The 21,341-nt window shown below is 44.6% G+C and overlaps 1 protein-coding gene across 1 annotated transcript in view; it reads right to left on the bottom strand.

Moving 5' to 3' along the window:
* The window catches only part of LOC137537859 (mucin-5B-like), a gene marked incomplete at its 5' end in the record, with an annotated part of 285,507 nt that overhangs the window by 90,342 nt on the left and 173,824 nt on the right, over positions 1-21,341 (bottom strand). The window contains one exon of the mRNA XM_068259809.1: positions 2,595-2,733. Within this exon, the coding sequence (XP_068115910.1) occupies positions 2,595-2,733 (139 nt within the window). The remainder of the gene's footprint in view (positions 1-2,594; positions 2,734-21,341) is intronic.

The following is a 21,341-nucleotide window of genomic DNA, read 5'->3' on the forward strand; positions in this document are numbered from 1 at the left end:
TTATGAGGGATTGCAGAGTGCAGGGGGACCTTAGGGGGGTTTGGGATAGCAACAGAGGCTGGGCTGTATAGGCAGATCCAGCCTCTGTATGCAGATAATATTCTTCAAACCCACCTCGGGTTCTCTTTAACCATCCCACTCTCCTTTAATAGCTTACAAAATTTCTGTCCCTTTGGGGAGTAATTATGGATGGTTTTGCCAGACGGTAAGAATGCTTGGGGGCAGGAACAAGAGAGGTAATTTGGGCACCGTGCTGCACTGAGGGTGCCGCCATAGACCATAACATTTATTACAGCTATAACAGCACTCACTGTAATTTGGGCGCTGGCAATAGCTGGAACCCAAATTATTATAAATATGGACTGCCTGTACCCCTTTCTAAAAGAAAAAGGGTGGTTATCAGATCGACCTCAGTTAACCAGTTAGTTCATCTACCCTGGACATTGGATACAAATCAAGAAATGTCATTTAACTTCCTAAAGACATGCAGTCCTAAAAATGCAAATGCTACCATCTGGTTATTAGATAAGAACAGATGAGTTTACAAATCACAACACAACCAGTTCACTTATAAGGTCCGCCCATTGAACGGCAGAGAAGCCCAGAAAACAGGCATTTCCCTTATGGTGTGTTCTTTTATAGACTTCTGCAACCCATTCTACAGAAACTTGTATTCCACTGTAGGCAGTGGTGTAACTAAGGAGGTTGGAGCCTTGGTGCGAGTTTTACATGGGGCCCTAAGCACTCTATTGATATGGAGCCCCAAAACATACCAAAAACAGCTGCAGTGTCTGAGAGGTGTAATCAGAGTAAGAAAATAGCTTTTTAAGGATTAACACTATTGAATGCACTTATAAGGTGTTCATTATCAGCATAGCACAAATAAAAAACAAATAAGATGGCTGAAGGAAGGCCCCTCTGGCCCAAGGGCCCTGGTGCGGTTGCATCCTTTGCATTCCCTATTGCTACACCACTGACTGTAGTGATCAATATGATCATTCTGTGGTTCAAGCTAAAGATTTGGACTTTGTAGAATGGTTAGTTATCCGAGACTTAACCTATTGGGCTTTTTGTAAATTGTCTTTAGAGAAGTGCATAATCTTCTGTATTCTGTCCTGCCTGTGGATAAAGTGCTCTACTACACTTCCTGTTCCCACGTTTTTTTGTAATAATGCCAGACATACCCCAACTCAAAGGGAAAAAGCCTGTGAAGGCTTGTAGTATCTCAGGTATAGAAAACAGGAAGCTGGAAAACAACAACAAGCAATCCCAATATTTTCTACCTGTACCCACTACCCTTTTCAATATTCCTTTCGGTGTCTTACTGGACCCTTACTTCAAGACCATTGGCATACTTGGCACATTTTCTGCATGTTACATAATACTTTTGCCATTTTTTACAAAAAGGACACACTTTGGTCTTTTTAAACTTCTGTAGGAATGACAAACAAAGAAAATATCTGAAACGGCTGTTGGGTCAACACTTCTGAAAGTGTTCTTTCAGAAATGGCCCATAAACACCAAGTGGAATACGCTAACGCCAAAAAATACTGCATGTGTACTGTATGCGGCCTAGCTAACAGGACTAGAGGGCTCACCAGATCCTTGGCAATCCTTTTAAGAGTGCCCGATTTACATAGTGACCTGATGTGGGAGAGTGGAGAAGTGATCCTGCCACATAGGGTGGCAGGAATCATACATTTTCATATTCTTATGTATAGCTCACCTATAAAAAGTCTTTGCAACATGCCATCTTCGGTTTTATCATGTTCTAAATTTCCTCTCAAAACATGGATGAGCTACATCAAGAAATTGCACCAGGGTGCTGTGGAACCACAATTTGGTTGTTTCTCCCCCAATACCTCATCTACAATGCAACAATTACTTTTTTGAAGGACCAGGAGGGAAAATTAAATCAGCCACCAATGAGTTAGAGAAAAAAAGACAGAAAGGATCACTCACAATGTTCATATAATAGGAAGAAATACTGCTCAACCAGGACAGATCTCACCTGCATTGTTTGGCTGTGTGTTTAGCAGGGCTGTGGAGTCGGTACAAAAATCATCCAATTCCTACTCCTCAGATTATGAAACCTCCGACTCTAGGTACCCAAAACCAGTTCGAACACTGTAGCTATGCCAGCATTGCACACCCACAAGCATAATTACGCAGCACGGTGTGGTCCGACAGTTTGATCCGTTTTGCCTAATGCCATGCCAGACTACATCCAGCAACACTGCCCCTAGTGGCGAGCCCAAATGCATTCTGGTAATATTTAAATTACGTTGTACGGTGTTGGAACAGGTTGCTGGCAGTGATCAAAGTGTCAGACTTGGTTTTACACTGATCTAAAGGTGCTGATGTCATGTTGCACTAGTTCCGGCAATAGCTCCCCTAGCGGCAGCTATGTTTTTCTATGCTATACTATGTCCAACATTGAACTGGAAAGTGCCAATTTTGGACATAATCCGACATAAGATTAGAAAGGGAGACCACAGTTCTCTTTAAGGATGGTATGATCTCTTTTGTGTCACACTATTTTAAGATTAAATGAACAAATGAGAAACCATAGTTTTTGGTATTAGACATTTTACCTGTGAAACTGTATAGGCGCAGTTTCCATTAAAAGTATAGCGTTTCCCATCAAATGTGATGTAATGTCCATTTCCATACACTGTACAAATAGCCAGACAGGCCCGGGTTGTACATTCCCACTTTCTATTTTTGCAAGTGCTATAAAACAAGGACAAATAAGGGCTAGAGATACATTATTTTTTTTGTTTATTCATTCATGCAGTCATCCATTCAATCAATCAATATTAGATAACCCTATATAACATAACAAAATGGTGTTTACTAGTTAAACCTCTTTACTAAATAGCAAAGTCAAGATAAAGACAGAACAAAGAGATGCCCATTAACCCATATTTCATCCATCAAGGTTTATTTTCCTGTAAAGCACTATAGAGGTTCCTACCTACACAAAAAACATAAGAAGCACACATTTGCTAATCAAAACCTGGCTGCACACATGCCTGATGCATGGCCAGCAAAGGCAGTATGGGACTTTGCTTTGTGAACCCTCCACCATCTGCAGTGGTAAAGCATTTGGCCGCTGGATAGCAGGTGAAGCTGGTGCATCAATGCAATTACAGGAAGCAGGAATGCATTTTCTTGTTTTCAATCATTTTTTAATACATTTTCAAAAAAAGAAACAGTAAACCGTACACATTAACATAAGCCGTATGCGTAACTTACAGTTAGTGCAAGTAAAACATTGTGTAAACATACATTATAAAGTAGTATCGTATGATCACTGAATAAACCATATCCACTTCTTATTCCACCAGGGGGGATACGAATATGATTTGTTGATAGGCTGACAATTTGGGATGGTGCATGTCAGGCTTGAGTTAATCAACATTGCATAGGGATGGTGCGGGAGCATCCATCTGAAAATGGCGCCTGGGAATAATGGCGCGCAGTGTTGCTGCTAATCCGTTTGCCACTTATTGCTATTTAACGCTAAAGCCTTATTGTTATTTAACGTTAAAGCCTTATTGTTATTTACCGTTAACACACAGAACCCTCTCTGTACCTATCCCTAACCCCTAAACCCCCCTGGTGGTGCCTAACCGTAAGACCCCCCTGGTGTTGCCTAACCCTAAGACCCCCCTGGTGTTGCCTAACCCTAAGACCCCCCTGGTGTTGCCTAACCCTAAGACCCCCCAGGTGGTGTCTAACCCTAAGACCCCCCTGGTGGTGCCTAACCCTAACCACCACCCCTGGTGGTGCCTAACCCTAAGACCCCCCTGGTGGTGCCTAACCCTAAGACCCCCTGGTGGTGCCTAACCCTAAGACCCCCTGGTGGTGCCTAACCCTAAGACCCCTCTGGTTGGTGCCTTACGCTTAGACCCCCCTGGTGGTGCCTAACCCTAAGACCCCCCTAGTGGTGCCTAACACTAAGACCCCCCTGGTGGTGCCTAACCCTAAGACCCCCATGGTGGTGCCTAATCCTAACCACCCCCCTGGTGGTGCCTAACACTAACCACCCCCCTGGTGATGCCTAACCCTAAGACCCCCCTGGTGGTGCCTAACCCTAAGACCCCCCTGATGGTGCTAACCCTAAGACCCCTCCCCCCCCAGTGGTGCCTAACCCTAACCTTGACAGTGTTACATTAAATCCATTCCCCGTTTTGCAGTTAAATAACGTCTGCAGTTTGGCTTATGTAGGGCGCTATTGATAGATAACGTTACTGTGTGCCACTATTGATAAATAACGTTACTGTGTGCCACTATTGATAAATACCGTTAGTGTGTGCCACTATTGATAAATAACGTTAGTGTGTGCCACTATTGATAAATAACGTTAGTGTGTGCCGTTTTTCTTCTTTTTTCCCTGTGCGCCATTATTATGCAGTACTAACGATAAATAGCGATAAGCGTATCTTTTTAATGTGGCGCCATTTTTATGCATAGGCGCTGTGCGCCATTATTCACTGATCCCGGTGGGGGAGGCTTATTGTGGTTATTGGTTGGAGAGGATATCTACCACCCATTAGCTGAACCGTATATGTTTGGGTAGAGTTTGCTTGTCAGGATGTTCACATAGGTAGTGAGTGAGGCCTAGCCATCCCTGAAGCTGGGGGTAGCATATTTATTATGGTGTAGGGCAGTGATCTGCAAAGTTGGCTCTCCAGCTGTTAAGGAACTACAAGTTCCACAATGCATTTGTCTTTATGAATCATGACTGTGGCTGTCAGACTCCCACAATGCATTGTGGGACTTGTAGTTCCGTAACAGCTGGAGAGCCAGGTTTGCAGATCACTCCAGGGGTTTGGCTGATTTCTTTAGTACAGACTGGCAGTTTCAGTAAGATAGCATTTATATAGTTTGTGTTAGAGACTTAAAGGCATGTGCCTTAACTTCAGAATGTAGATGTAGGTGGGGAAGGACAGGAGGAAGTAAAGAAATAGTGGGGGAACAAGCAGTGGTTAGTTTTAATATTCTTCTATTGGTTGTTTGTCGCCTATTCGTATAAAGGCATTTAAGAATCTCTGACCCAAGCACCTCGTTCCAGACCTAAGAGGTAATCAGTGAGTGGGAACCAAATGTTGGTAAACTTTGGCATGCTGTCTTCTAACCTCGCTCTTAGTTTTTCAAGAAAAAGGATTTGTCCTAGCCTGTTTTTGCCTAGATCAAATAAGACTATTCGAGAGTTGCAAGCCGCTGCATTAGCTAGTTTGGTGGCTATAAACCCTTGCGCAGTAACTAGCTGCCCGATCGCCGCATCGAAATGGTATAATACGCTGTGTAATGTATACAAAGCGTATTATACAGGCTGCCTCCTGCCCTGGTGGTCCCAGTGATCGAGGGACCACCAGGGCAGGCTGCAGCCCCCCAGGTAAGCACCCAAGCACACTGATCTGCCCCCCCCCCTTCCCTTTGATCACCCACAGCACCCCTCAGACCCCCCCCCCCCCTGCCCACCCCTCAGACCCCTGTTTACACCCGATCACCCCCCTAATCACTCATCAATCACTCCCTGTCACTATCTGTCAGCACAATTTTTTTTATTAGTCCCTAAACTGCCCCCTGGGGGCTCCTGATCACCCCCCCGCCCACACACACACTCTCAGATGCTCCCCAGACCCCCCCCCCTGTACTGTATAAATCTATCCTCCCCTGTAATCACCTGTCAATTACCCCTCAATCACCACCTGTCACTGCCACCTATCAGATCAGACCCTAACCTGCCTCTTACAGGCATCTGATCACCCACCTACACCATCACATCACCCGCAGACCCACCCTCAGATCACCTCCAAAGTGCATTGTTTACATCTGTTCTGCCATCTAATCACCCATTGATCACCCATCAATCACCCATCAATCACCCCATCACCACCTGTCACTGCTACTCATCAGATCAGACCCCTATCTGCCCCTAGGGCACCCAGTCACCCGCCCACACCCTCAGAACACCCTTAGACCCCCCCCCCCAGACCTCCCCCCGTGTACTGTATACATCTATTTTCCCCTGTAATCACCTGTCAATCACCCGTCAATCACCCCGTCACCACCTGTCTCTGCCTCCCATCAGATCAGACCCTAACCTGCCTCTTACGGGCATCTGATCACCCACCCACACGATCAGATCGCCCGCAGACCCACCCTCAGATCACCCCCAAAGTGCATTGTTTACATCTGTTCTGCCATCTATTCACCCACTGATCACCCATCAATCACCCCATGTCACCACCTGTCACTGCTACCCATCAGATCAGACCCTAATCTGCCCCTTGGGCACCCAATCACCCACCCACACCCTCAGAACGCCCTCAGACCCCAGCCCTGATCACCTCGCCAGTGCATTGCTTGCATCTATTCCCCCCTCTAATCACACCTTGAGACCCATCAATCACCTCCTGTCACCACCTGTCACCCCCTAGCACACCTACCTATCAGATCCGGCCCTAATTTGCCCCGTGTGGGCTCCTGATCACTCGGCCAAACCCTCAGATCCCCTTACGATCACCTCCCCAGTGCATTGATTGCATCTATTTTCCCCTCTAATCACCCCCTGAGACACCCATCAATCATATGCCCATGTTCTCTGCTGCCATGTCCAGGTCACGATTTGAGAATATCCTGCGCTTCCTGCACTTCAGTGCCAATACAACCTGTAATCTAAGAGGCCACCCTGCTTATGACCGGTTCCTCAAAATTCGCCCCCTCATAGACCACCTGTCATCAAAATTTGCAGATGCTTATACCCCTGAACAGTCATTTTGGGGCATTTGGTTTCCAGACTACTCCTCACGGTTTTGGGCTCCTAAAATGCCAGGACAGTATAGGAACCCCACAAGTGACCCCATTTTAGAAAGAAGACACCCCAAGGTATTCCGTTAGATGTATGATGAGTTCATAGAAGATTTTATTTTTTGTCAAAAGTTAGCGGAAATTGATTTTTATTGTTTTTTTTATGTGTAAAAATACACCCCAAAACACATTATACTATTTCTCCTGAGTACAGCAATACCACATGCGTGGCACTTTTTTGCAGCCTAACTGCGTTAAGGGGCGCAAAGTCCTATGAGCACCTTTAGGCTTTACAGGGGTGCTTACAATTTAGCACCCCCCAAAATGCCAGGACAGTAAACACACCCCACAAATAATCCCATTTTGGAAAGTAGACACTTCAAGGTATTCAGAGAGGGGCATGATGAGTCTGTGGCAGATTTCATTTTTTTTTTTTTGGTCACAAGTTAGCAGAAATGGAAACTTTTTTTGTTGTTGTTGTTGTTGTCTCAAAGTGTCATTTTCCGCTACCCTGTGACAAAAAATAACATCTTCTATGAACTCACCATGCCTCTCAGTGAATACTTTGGGATGTCTTCTTTCCAAATGGGGTCATTTGGGGGGTATTTATACTATCCTGGAATTTTAGCACCTCATGAAACCTGACAGGTGTTCAGAAAAGTCAGAGATGCTTCAAAATGGGAAAATTCACTTTTGGCACCATAGTTTGTAAACGCTTTACCCAAACCAATAAATATACCCTGAATGGTTTTTTTTTTATCAAAGACATGTAGCACAATAAATTTGGACAAAAATGTATACAGAAATTTTACTTTATTTGACAAATTTTATCTTAGAAAGTAAAAAAAAAAATCATTTTTTTGACAAAATTCATGTCTTTTTTGATGACTATAATAAAAACTAAAACTCGCAGCAGCAATCAAATAGCACCAAAAGAAAGCTGTATTAGTGACAAGAAAAGGAGGTAAAATTCATTTAGATAGTAGGTTGTATGACCGAGCGTTAAAGCTGCAGTGGTCTGAATGGAAAAAAAGGCTCTGGTCCTTAACCACCCTGGCGTTCTATAAAGATCGCCAGGGCGGCTGCGGGAGGGTTTTTTTTTCAATAAAAAAAAAACTATTTCATGCAGCCAACTGATCCAGCCCTTAGCGCTGGCCGGAACTTTTTGTTCCGGCTATGCTGGGCTCAGGCGGCTGGGGGGACCCTCTTTCGCCGCTGCGCCGTTGCACGCGGCGGATCGCCGTGCAGCGGCGGCGATCAGGCAGCACACGCGGCTGGCAAAGTGCCGGCTGCGTGTGCTGCTTTTTATTTGATGAAAATCAGCCCAGCAGGGCCTGAGCGGCAGCCTCCGGCGTCGATGGACGAGCTGAGCATGAGAGGCGCAGGCAAGCGGAGGCTGGCTGAGAATTATTTTGGAAGAAATTTAATTCAGCAGTGGCTGTCGGAGTGGGCTGGGAGGAGGAGTGGGCTAGGAGGAGTGGGCGGGCCTGACGGGCGGTGGCAGAAGCGGAGGGTTTGGCTTGCGAGTGATGTAGCAAGCTCAAACCCTCCTCTGGCAGTTCCAGTACGCGTGCGCAGCCGTAAGGGAACGTACGGCTGCACGCTTCTCAAGTCACTGCGCCAGCATCCAGCAGTATATTGCGCCTGCATTGCCACATTAGTTCCGGGTCGCTGGGGAGCCCGACCTCGAGGTTGGGTCCCCGACCGGGGCTTGCCGAAGGAAACTGGTACGTTTGGACGGGGATTGGAGGGGGCGATCCGGCCACAAAAAGGTTAGTTACACGCAGGCATGTGTGTTTTCAATTTGAGAGATTGCCTGATAACTCCTTTAAGGGGCGAAAAGACTGTGGTCTTTAAGTGGTTAAGCCAAACAATGAGAATTATTATACAGGTGCTTAGATGAATATTTGATCATGTGCTTGACCACAGTAATTGCATGCTTGTTTAGGTGTATTGTTTATACACTACTAGAAATTTCAGCATGCAATTAGGCAATTGGCATTTTTTAAATGAAGAACCCAGCTACTTATTGGTTGAAGGGTTTTGACGAGTCCTCCAGGACGGCTACCTCCTGAGAGAAGACTGATCCCACCCCTAGAAGAAACAGACTATCAATTAATTAAATGAAGTAGGCCCGGCCCACATAAGCTCCCCCTCCTCCACAGCACTCCAGTTTCATGCAAGAGAACTTACACCCATATACTTAGTATACATATAAAAATAACATTAGTTTTCCCATTATTTAAGAAGGGCAAAAAATCAGATCCAGGAAATTATAGACCTGTAAGCTTAACATCAGTTGTATGCAATCTATTTGAGGGGTTACTAAGAGATACTATACATGACTTCATAGTAGAAAACAATCTTCTTTCTCAGCATCAACATGGGTTTACTAAAGTCAGGTCCTGTTTGACTAACATGCTCAGCTTTTATGAGGTAGTGAACGCTAATGTGGATATTGGGAATGCTGTAGATGTGATATACTTGGACTTTGACCTTGTGGAGTGTGCATTAATACCAATCGGGGGAATCAAACCTGACGCTCCATAAACCAAAGTTATGAGAACCTTAATCCGTCTGGATATCAAATTCTAAGATACTTGTAGACCCTTACCCTTGCCTGCGTAAGCTACAAATAATTGACTACGTTTCCTCCAAGGCTGAGTTATTTCAAAGTATATCGGAACTGCTCTATGGACATCCAATATACTTAACGCTACTTCTTTGTCATTCTTAGGATTTGTAGAAAAAGACGGTAGAACAATTTCCTGAGACCTATGGACTGCAGATGCAAACTTAGGAAGATAGGAAGGATCAGGTTTGAATACAATCTTGTCATCGTGTATGATCATATACTGATCTTTAATGGACAGGACCTGAATGTCACTCACTCTCCTGGCCGATGTAATGGCTACCAGAAATGCAACTTTCAGTGTTAAATTTCTTAACCTCCTGGGCGGTAAGCCCGAGCTGAGCTCGGGCTATGCCGCCGGAGGGCACGGCTCAGGCCCTGGTGGGGCAATTTGCTAAAAAAAATTTGGCTAGCTGCGTGCAACATCCGCCGCTCCGCACTGATTCACCGCCCCCCCCCCCAGACCCCGTGCGCAGCCTGGCCAATCAGTGCCAGGCAGCGCTGAGGGGTGGATCGGGTCTACCGATGATGTCACGATGTCGATGACGTCATCACGGTCATCGCCATGGCGACGGGGAAGCCAAGCAGGAAACGGGATTTCCTGCATACTCTTGTCGCCGGAGGCGATCGGAGAGGGTGGGGGGATGCCGCTGCTCAGCGGCTATCATGTAGCTAGCACTAGGCTAGCTACATGATTTTTAAAAAAAATTAATACAAAAATAGTGCTGCGCTGCCCCCTGGCGGTTTTAATTGACCACCAGGGTGGTTAAAGAAACAGAAAAAGTCCTGGACATAAGAAAATTAATTCCAAGGCGGCACAAGCTTTGAAGGCAACCTAGTCACAGACTCAAAAAAAAATTCTAATATAAATTTCTGCAATAATTGCTTATTGAGAAAAAAAGGAAAGAGCGGCAACCTGTACTCTCAGCCTACTAGCCGACAAACCTAAATCCGCTTCATCCTGGAGAAACCCTAAAATATGCTGCAAACTATCAGAACGCAGAACAGGACTACCAGAACAGGACCTTGACAACATAGCCATATAGGCAGGCACATGGCAGATGAAATTTAATGTTGATAAATGTAAAGGCATGCGCCTTGGACGTACCAATGGTAGATCATCATATAAAATAAATGGCATACAGCTGGGAACATCAGACTTGGAGAAGGATTTAGGAATACTGGTTGATAAGTTAGGTAATCGTATACAATGCCAAGCAGCGGGGCTAAAGCAAATAAAATTCTGGGATTCATAAAAAGGGAAATAATATCTTGAGATGCTAGTATACTACTCCTTTTGTATAAATCACTTGTGAGGCCACATCTGGAGTATGGAATACAGTTCGGGCACCACACTATAGAAAGGACACTGACCTTCTGGAAGGGGTACAAAGATGGGCAACTAAATTAATCAGAGGGCTGGAAGATCTCACTTACCAAGAAAGGTTGGACAAACTGAGCTTATTTAGCTTGGAAAAAAAGATGACAGAGGTGACCTGATTAACATGTATAAATACATCAGAGAGCAGTACAAAAGCTTGGCAGATGAGCTTTTTGTCCCTAGGGTTGTACGATGGACAAGGGGACTTGTGTGTGGATGAAAAAAGGTTCTTGCCATCTGTTTAGAAAAGGGTCCTTCACAGTGAGAGTGGTTAAAATCTGGAACATCTTACTTCCGGAAGTAGTTATGGCAAACTCTAAATCTGCATTTAAAGTGTAAATGTCGGGCATAAAATCAAAAATCAATTCTTTATTTTTATCTGGTAAACAATAAGGATGCTAACCAGGCAATCCAAAAGTTAAAATCACGATTACTTTTCTTGTTGATGTAGTATCATCATTCCCCAGTTTACCTGACTCTTTGTTGGTACACACAAAATTTGGTACACACAAAGGAAGTTGCAGGGCATTTTGTGTTGTCCTTTTTTGCTTCTCTACTTTCCCCTCAGATTTAACTAATGCTGCCTGATTGGCTGAAGCCTCTTTCCCTCCTGTTTTCCCTTCCCACACCTCTGTTTCTCTCTGATTGGTAGAGATGTCGCGAACCTCCGATTTTCGGTTCGCGACCCTCCGCGAAAGGTTCGGTTCGCGAAAAAGCTCGCGAACCGCAATAGACTTCAATGGGGAGGCGAACTTTGATTCAAGAGCTCTAATACCTGGAGGCACACCTGATTGAGTGAAATACACATCACTGCTGCAGGACCCACCCTCCCTCCTCCAAGTAAGGTCCTTATATCATTTGACTCAGTTATCTGAATACACTAATTAGTTATGGGACAGCTGCTACACACTCTGCTAGGGAGATTTTAATTAGCCTCTTGTGGGTCTCCCTCCTCCCTCCTACCGGAGGAAGGAGGGTCTCTTCTGCCAGGGAATTATACTATTTTAAAAACCAGTATACATCATACCATGGCTGGGAATCGAACCCAGCTCTTACTGTGTGGTGGGCAAGTCACCCTAACCACTGTACCACTACAGTAGTAAGTGAAGCTGGCCTAAAAATTACCATTTATGCTCAATGCAATAAAAACAGGTTGCTTACAGAGAACCTTATCTGAGAGTGATATGGATGTTTCCTGTAAACAATACCAGTTGCCTGGCAGTCCAGCTGATCTTTGTGACTGCAATAGTGGCTGAATCACACCCTGAAACAAGCATGCAGCTAATCCAGTCTGACTTCAGTCAGAGCACCTGATCTGCATGCTTGTTCAGGGGCTGTGGCTAAAAGTATTAGAGACACAGGATCAGCAGGCGATTCAGGCAACTGGTATTATTTTAAAAGGAAAAATCCATATCCTTCTCCGTTTAGGTTCCCTTTAAGGATTTGTAGCATAAAAGCCAACTCACATTGGCTGGGATTTGAACCTGGGTCTCAATGTGTGGTGGGCATGCACCCTAACCACTGTACCAACTGAAGCTGGTTTAAAAATTACCATTTATGCTCAATACAAGAGAAACAGGTTGCTTACAGGGAACCTTAACTGAGAGTGATATGGATGTTTCCTGTAAACAATACCAGTTGCCTGGCAGTCCAGCTGATCTTTGTGACTGCTATAGTGGCTGAATCACACCCTGAAACAAGCATGCAGCTAATCCAGTCTGACTTCAGTCAGAGCACCTGATCTGCATGCTTGTTCAGGGGCTGTGGCTAAAAGTATTAGAGACACAGGATCAGCAGGCGATTCAGGCAACTGGTATTATTTTAAAAGGAAAAATCCATATCCTTCTCCGTTTAGGTTCCCTTTAAGGATTTGTAGCATAAAAGCCAACTCACATTGGCTGGAATTTGAACCTGGGTCTCACTGTGTGGTGGGCATGCACCCTAACCACTGTACCAACTGAAGCTGGCCTAAAAATTACAATTTATGCTCAATGCAAGAGAAAAAGTAGACAAGACAAATAACATTTATATCACACTTTTCTCCTGGCAGACTCAAAGCACCAGAGCTGCAGCCACTAGGGCATGCTCTATAGGCAGTAGCAGTGTTAGGAAGAGAGAGAGAGATATGAATCTACCTGGCTATCTGGGGTTCTCTTTGGAAATCCTTGTCTGCTGCCTGGACCGACCTTGCCTGTTACTGGATACCCTTGCCTGCCGCCTGGACCGAACTTTGCTAGTTACTGGATATCCTTGCCTGCTGCCTGGACCGACCATTGCATGTTTACTGGATACTCTTGTTGACCGCCTGGACAGATCATTGCCTGTTACTGGAATCTTCTTGCATGCTACCTGAACTGGATGATAAGTATACTTTTACTATCCTTGTCAGTCATCTGAATAACTTGCATGCAGTCTCATACAAACTATATCACATACTACCTGTGTAACCCTCTAAAAGAGGGTAGTGTAATGTGGAAATGTATTTAACATGTGTAGGGTAAACTTAGCATGTTAGGCTAAACTTTGCCTTAGAAATAGCATTGTGGAATCAAATCATGAGGCAAGCGGGGGCCCGGCGACAGCAACCAGCCCACAAGCAGAGCGGGGGCAGCGGTGACAGAGCCCAAAGCAGTGACCGGAGACCGTTTAAAGAGACAGCAGGCCAGATCCAGATGGGCACAGGAGGAGAGAGACCCTGTCAGGCCAGTTGAGTATAGGCCTTGCGCCAGCATCAAGCCACAGGTTGTGATCAGAAAAGGGCCAAAGTTCAGTGGAGGTTGTCTGAGAATAGTGACAGTTAACCCCAGCATACTGAATGGTATATTCTGATGAAGGTGGTGTGGCTAAAATCTGCCTGTATGATAAAGCCTTAAAGAAACAGTGACATTGTGATGATAATCAATTAATTAACGCAATATACAGGGGCGTAACTAGGCCCCACCGGGCCCCCCTGCAAAATTTCATTGCGGCCCCCCCTCCCTGGGGCCCGCTCGGGGCCGTTTTGTGGGGGCTGGAGGGGTGGCAGCATGAGGGGAAAGCCTTGGCCACAGTCGGGGGAAGAGGGGAAGTTCCCCCCCTCTCCCTTACCTCGGTGCTCTCCCCCCTGCGCTCCTCTCCAGCTAGTTACAGTTTGGGCAGCGGGGGCAAGATACATACCTTCTCCCTTGCGTTCCACCGCATACTCCTCGCTTTAGCGGCTGACGTCACTTGTGACGTCAGCCGCTAGAGCGAGGAGTATGCGGTGGAACGCAAGGAAGAAGGTATGTATCTTGCCGCCCCTGCCCGCTGCCCAAACTGTAACTAGCTAGAGGGGAGAGCCCCGAGGTGAGGGAGAGGGGGGGGGGGACTTTCCCTCTCCCCGCCGACTGTGGCCAAGACTTTCCCCTCATGCTGCCACCCCTCCAGCCCCCACAAAACGGCCCAAGTGGGCCCCAGGGGCCCCCCCACGGGAGCAGGGGCTGCAGGGCCTATTGTTACGCCCATGGCAATATAGTTTAGTTACATAGTTATTTGGGTTGAAAAAAGACATACGTCCATTGAGTTCAACCAGAGAACAAAGTACAACACCAGCCTGCTCCCTCATATATCCCTGTTGATAAAGAGGAAGGCGAAAAAACCCTGACAAGGCATGGTCCAATTAGCCCCAAAAGGGAAAAATTTCCTTCCCGACTCCAGATGGCAATCAGATAAAATCCCTGGATCAACTTCACTGGGCATTGCCTAGTAATCTGTAGCCTCGGATGTCTTTCAACGCAAGGAAAGCATCTAAGCTCCCCTGTACAGAGGAACTCCAGTGAAAATAATGTAGTAAAAAAAGTGCTTCATTTTTTACCATAATTATGTATAAATGATTTAGTCAGTGTTTGCTGATTGTAAAATCTTTCCTCTCCCCGATTTACATTCTGACATTTATTACATGGTGACATTTTTACTGTGGGCAGGTTATGTAGCTGCTCCTAGCTGTTTTGGCTGTTAGAGACAGCTGTAAACAGCTAATTCCTGTCTGTGAACATTGTTACATTGTGGCAGTTTGCCCAGAGTACTGCGGTACTCAGAGGCGCTTGTGGGAGGGATTTCAGCACAAAATCAGTCATACAGCGCCCCCTGATGGTCTGTTTGTAAAAATCATTATATTTTTCATGTAAAAAGGGGTATCAGCTACTGATTGGGATAAAGTTCAATTCTAGGTTGGAGTTTCTCTTTAAATGCAGGTATAGAATTTGCCATAACTACTTCCTGTGGCAAATGCATTCCACATCTTAATCACTCTTACTGTAAAAAACCCTTTCCTAAATAAATGGCTAAAACGTGTTTCCTCCATGCACAGATTATGCCTTCTAGTCCTTTGAGAAGGCCTAGGGACAAAAAGCTCATCCGCCAAGCTTTTATATTGCCCTCTGATGTATTTATACATATTAATTTGATCCACAATAAGGCGTCTTTTCTCAAGACTAAATAAACCCAGTTTATCTAACTTTTCTTGGTAACTGAGACCTTCCATCCCACATATCAATTTTGTTGCTCGTCTCTGCACCTGCTCTAAAGCTGCAATATCTTTCCTGTAATGTGGTGCCCAGAACTAAATTCCATATCCCATATGTGGCCTTACTAGAGAGTTAAACAGGGGCAATATTATGCTAGCATCTCGAGATTTTATTTCCCTTTTAATACATTCAAAGTGTGATGGACAGCGGAATAGCCGCCGCGTGCTCTGACGGCGTGGCAGCTGTTTCCGCGTCTAGTCCGGTGGTTTACACGCGGTGACATGTGCCTGATCTAGTGCAGCCTTCCTGTGCACATAGGCTGAGGAATACACGCGCGCGCGCGGAGAGGCAGAGGCTTTATGGGAAACAGAGAGGGATCAGCTGACTACCTTGGTCAGCTGATCCTAGGATGTATGCGGATTGGCTGGAGGGGACTGGGCGGTGCTGATCAGCGCTGCACTATATAACCAATTGTCCCTCAGTCTCACGTTGTCTGCCGTTGCAAATGCTTTACGTGTTAGCACACAGACCTCAGTCAGATCCTACAGTGTGTTGGAACCAGGACGGACCTGGGAAATCACACTGAGCTAGATTTCTCTCGCTTGTCATGCTATGTTATGTTATAGACTAGTTCCAGGGTGTTGTGACTACGGACCTCACACCCAAGCTTAGGAAACTGTCTCAATGATATGTTATGCTATAGACTAGTTCCAGGGTGTTGCGACTACGGACCTCACACCCAAGCTTAGGAAACTGTCTCTATGTTATGTCATGTATGCTAGTTCCAGGGTGCTGTAACTACTTTCCTCACACCCAAGACTAGCACTGTGTATCTTTATTACTTTAGCCCGCCACTAGGGTGTAGAGAGCCAGAATCTCTCATCCAGTAGGGCAAGTTGGTTCATTTAGCAGCAGGGCTTCCTGCAACCTAGCCCAGGCCCCTCTCCTGGGGAGCCACTGGGCTTATAGGGATTCACCCACAGTCCAGGGTGAATTCCCTTCATCTTCCTACCTCCAGTTCCTCTGGTGGTTCAAACTCAAAGTGTTTCTGTTACACCAAACGCTCACATATCTATAGGTGTCCAGAGGTTAGCAATATATCTGATTATCGGTGATACTGCAGATCATCAATAATCGGGTATATATCTGCATTCTTGGTGATACTGCAGATCACCAATGATCAGATTCTCTCTGCGTGCCGACACCGTTCATTACACAAAGGCCTCAATTCACGGAGCTTTATCAAACACTTTATCAAACGTTTGATAATTTACCTCATGAGTAAAATCTAATTTTGAATTCACTAAGGTCTTATGTTTTATCGATGAAATGATCAATAAATCTATAACACCTTAGTGAATTCAAAATTAGATTTTACCCATGAGGAAAATGATCAAATGTTTGATAAAGTGTTTGATAAAGCTCTGTGAATTGAGGGCAAAAATTGTATTAGCTTTAGCTGCAGCAGCTTAGCATTGAACATGATTATTTAACTTGTTGTCGATGAGTACTCCTAAGTCCTTCTCCAAGTTTGATGTCCCCAACTGTATCCCATGTATTTTGTATGGTGCTAGACCACTGGTATCAGGGATGGTCGTAGTCAGTCAACTTCGCTACGCTGGAACTACGCGCAGTTTTACGCAATTACGCTTCGCCAAACTACGGCTTCGAAATCAAATATTCGCTTCGTATGCATTTCGTAGACTACGCATTAAAATACGCAATTCCGCTTAGTGCGAAGCGTAGTGTATGCGGATGCTTACGCCTGCATGCAGAAAATTTACGCATTAATTCCTCTTTAAATGCTTATACCGGGAACTCTTCTATGCGTACATTCCCCTTTCCAACGCGTAAATTCGTAAGCATACAACTGCACGCAGAAAATTAGATGCGAATAACGCATTCGTAGTTCGCTACGCAATACACATGTTAACTAGGCATAGTGGGCGCAAGCTACGCGTAGCGGTACTTCGCTACGCGTAAATTCGTAAGCGTAGTTTTGAAACTTCACCTACGAACTACGAGGCATAGAAGCAAACTACGATGCGTAAATTCACACTGGTGTAGTTTCTGCTCATCCCTGATCGGTATGACCAAAATGCATGACTTTACATTTTTCAACATTGACTGTCATCTGCTATTTATGTGCCCATAAAGCCATCCTATCCAGATCCTGTTGCAATATCTTCCTGAGAGTTGATGATTCTGCACAATTTTGTATCATCTGCAAAAATAGCAACATTGCTTTCTACTGCATCTACCAGGTCATTAATAAAAAAATTGAAGAGCACTGGACCCAGTACAGACCCCTGTGGGACCCCACTGCTAACAGTCACCCATTTTGAGTATGATCCATTGACCACAACGCTTTGTTTTCTGTCCATTAGCCAGTTCCCTATCCATGTACACAGACTCTTCCCCAGTCCTTGCATCCTCAACTTTTGCACCAGACTTTTGTGGGGAACAGTGTCGAAGGCCTTAGCAAAGTCCAAGTATATCACATCTACAGCATTCACAATATCCACATTAGCATTCATTACCTCATAAAAGCTGAGTTTTTATATTGCCCTCTGACGTATTTATACATGTTACTTAGAGGCATCTAAGGCGCCTAAGGCGTCTTTTCTCTAGACTAAATAAACTCAGTTTATCTAACCTTTCTTGGTAAGTGAGACCTTCCATCCCACGTATCAATTTTGTTGCTCGTCTCTGCACCTGCTCTAAAACTGCAATATCTTTCCTGTAATGTGGTGCCCAGAACTGAATTCTATATTCCAGATGCGGCCTTACTAGAGAGTTAAACAGGGGCAATATTATGGCTAGCATCTCGAGTTTGTATTTCCCTTTTAATGCATCCCAAAATGTTGTTAGCTTTAGCTGCAGCGGCTTGGCATTGAGTGTTATTATTTAACTTGTTGTCGATGAGTACTCCTAAGTCCTTCTCCAAGTTTGATGTCCCTAACTGTATCCCATTTATTTTGTATGGTGCTAGACCATTGGTACGACCAAAATGCATGACTTTACATTTTTCAATATTGAATTTCATCTGCCATTTATGTGCCCATATAGCCACCCTATCCAGATCCTGTTGCAATATGTCCCGATCTTCCTGAGAGTTGATGATTCTGCACAATTTTGTATCATCTGCAAAATTAGCAACATAGCTCACTACTGAATCTACTAGGTCATTAATAAATAAATTGAAGAGCACTGGACCCAGTACAGACCCCTGCGGGACCCCACTGCTAACAGTCTCCCATTTTGAGTATGATCCATTGACCACAACTCTTTGTTTTCTGTCCATTAGTCAGTTCCCTACCCATGCACACAGACTCTTCCCCAGTCCTTGCATCCTCAACTTTTGCACCAGACTTTTGTGGGGAACTGTGTCGAAGGCCTTAGCAAAGTCCAAGTATATCACATCTACAGCATTCCCAATATCCACATTAGCATTCACTACCTCATAAAAGCTGAGCATGTTAGTCAAACAGGACCTGTCTTTAGTAAACCCATGCTGATGCTGAGAAATAAGATTATTTTCTACTATGAAGTCATGTATAGTATCTCTTAGTAACCCCTCAAATAGTTTTCATACAACTGATGTTAAGCTTACAGGTCTATAATTTCCTGGATCTGATTTTTTGCCCTTCTTAAATAATGGGAAAACGTGGGCTGTACGCCAATCCACTGGGACTCTGCCAGTTGAAAGAGAGTCACAAAAGATAAGATAAAGTGGTTTATCTATAATTGAACTTAATTCCCTTAGGACCTGAGCATGCATGCCATCCGGGCCTGGTGTCTTGTCTATTTTTAATTTATTTAGTCTTGCCTTCACTTCTTCCTTTGTTAAGTATTTAATATTACAATTGGAAGATTGAGACTCTTCTGCATCTGCAATTTGCAACAGTGATGTTTGCCTTGTGAAGACAGAAGCAAAGAAAGCATTTAATAACTCTGCCTTACCTTAGTCATCCACCGTTGAGTTCCCATCCTCATCCTTTAGGAGTCCTATACAGTCATCTTTTCTTTTTTTAGAGTTGATGTACTTGTAAAACTTCTTTGGATCAGATTTGATATTCCTAGCGATTTGATTTTCAGCTTCAATCTTTGCCAGCCTAATTTATGTTTACAACTTTTATTGCACTCTTTATAATTGCTTAATGCAGCCTCGGTCTCCTCCTGTTTTAGGACCTTATAGGCATTCTTTTGCCCCTTCATTTTATCTCTTACCTTTCTATTTATCCATAGAGGCCTTTTTTTATTCCTAGATGCTTTGTTTCCATATGGGATATACCTACTACAATATTGACTGAGAATAAGTTTAAAAGCTTGCCATTTCCCTTCAGTGTCCTCCCCTTGTAGTACATTATCCCAGTATACCAAACTTAGTGCCTGCCTGAGTTGAGTGAACCTTGCTTTTCTAAAATTCATAGTTTTAGTGGTCCCGCTGCCCTGCGGCCTATCAGTCACCAATGTCAAATGTTATCATGTTGTGATCATTATTTCCCAAATGTTCTTGAACCTGCACATTTGATACATTATCTGGTCTATTTGAAATGATCCAATCCAGTAGCGCATTCCCCCTAGTTGGTTCCATTACCATTTGAGTCAGGTAACTGTCCTGCAGTGATGCTAGAAATCTGCTGCTTTTACCAGAATGGGTAGCCTCAATATCCCAGTCAATGTCTGAAAAGTTGAAGTCACCCATAACTATGACCTCATTTTTACTTGCAGCTTTTTCAATCTGCTGTAGTAATTGCAGTTTTGCAGCTTTATGAATATGTGGTGGCCTGTAGCATACCCCAATAAGCAATTGGCAACCTTTATTTTCACCATGAATATAATACTGTATTGCCAAAGAAACAGAGACTGTGGTCAAGTATATTAAGTGTGAGTGAAGTTTGTCACCAGAAAAGTGAATAGTCTCTGATAAACCCAGCAGTGACATATAGCTCAGCCGCTAGCAGTGATACTGACTCAGAGACATTTGCCTGTCAGCCTGCATCAGTTCATAAGTCATCAGTTGATTTGTTCTTCAGTTATCTACTAAAAGCCTGATATGAGAAGTGAACCAAAGTGTTATTTTGTGTTACCTGAGAGCAAGAGCCTTTGAGATAAAGAGAACCTGTCAGTGAAACTTAACTAGACCGGTTAACCTGTCAACAGTAAAGGAGAAGATTGGTGGTGGAGTCACACTGCATCCAGTGTTACTAAGAGAACTACATTGAAAAGCAGAGTACCATCTGACAGAGAAAAGAGTCAACAAAGTTGGTGAACCAGTGTTGCAATTACAGTAGTTATGTAACGATTGTGGAACTTTCTCCGTAATCAGCGCACAACGCGTGCGCGGATACGGCGGAAATCCTCCAAAAGCGTATAATTGCAGGAACCCAGCAAAAGGTGCTATGCACCCGTAGAGGGAAATTCCTGTCGGCAGATGGCGCTGAGGAGTGCAGAGGAACCAATCCTCTGTACCTCCACAAATGCCAGACAGGAATTGTACGAAGTGCAGAACGCAATCGCAAGAGAAGCGATTGCGAATGAGAACTAGCAAAGGGACAGGTTGTATGTGTGTGCACCAAACTAGTCGTCAACCCGCAACGTTGCACACACCACAGCAGATAAGAAGTAGGAACGTGACCGCGAGAGGTGCGATCGTCAGATGTGACCCAAGGCTACAGCAAGGCGGAGCACGAGAGTAGCAAAGGCACAGTAAATCATACAATGAGGAGATACGGAAAATAACAAACGCTAACTGAACGCGAACACCGCACTCATTCGCAACAGTACACGCGTTCATGCGCAGTCTCCACGTGATAAGCACAATAGAGACAAGCACGCCTAACTAACCATCGACAGACAAACATGAAACAGAGGACGCGAGCGCTTGCTTAACGGTTACCTCACCGAGCCTCCAGCAAGCATTCGTAGCTGACAAGACAGACACAAGAAAGCAGGAACAAGCAAGAGACAGGATCCACAGCACTAGCAAAAAGAGGCCAGTGCAATCCAGGGAGACAGA

This window comes from Hyperolius riggenbachi, chromosome 11 (genome assembly GCF_040937935.1).
Source record: "Hyperolius riggenbachi isolate aHypRig1 chromosome 11, aHypRig1.pri, whole genome shotgun sequence".
NCBI classification, from domain to species: Eukaryota; Metazoa; Chordata; class Amphibia; order Anura; family Hyperoliidae; genus Hyperolius; species Hyperolius riggenbachi.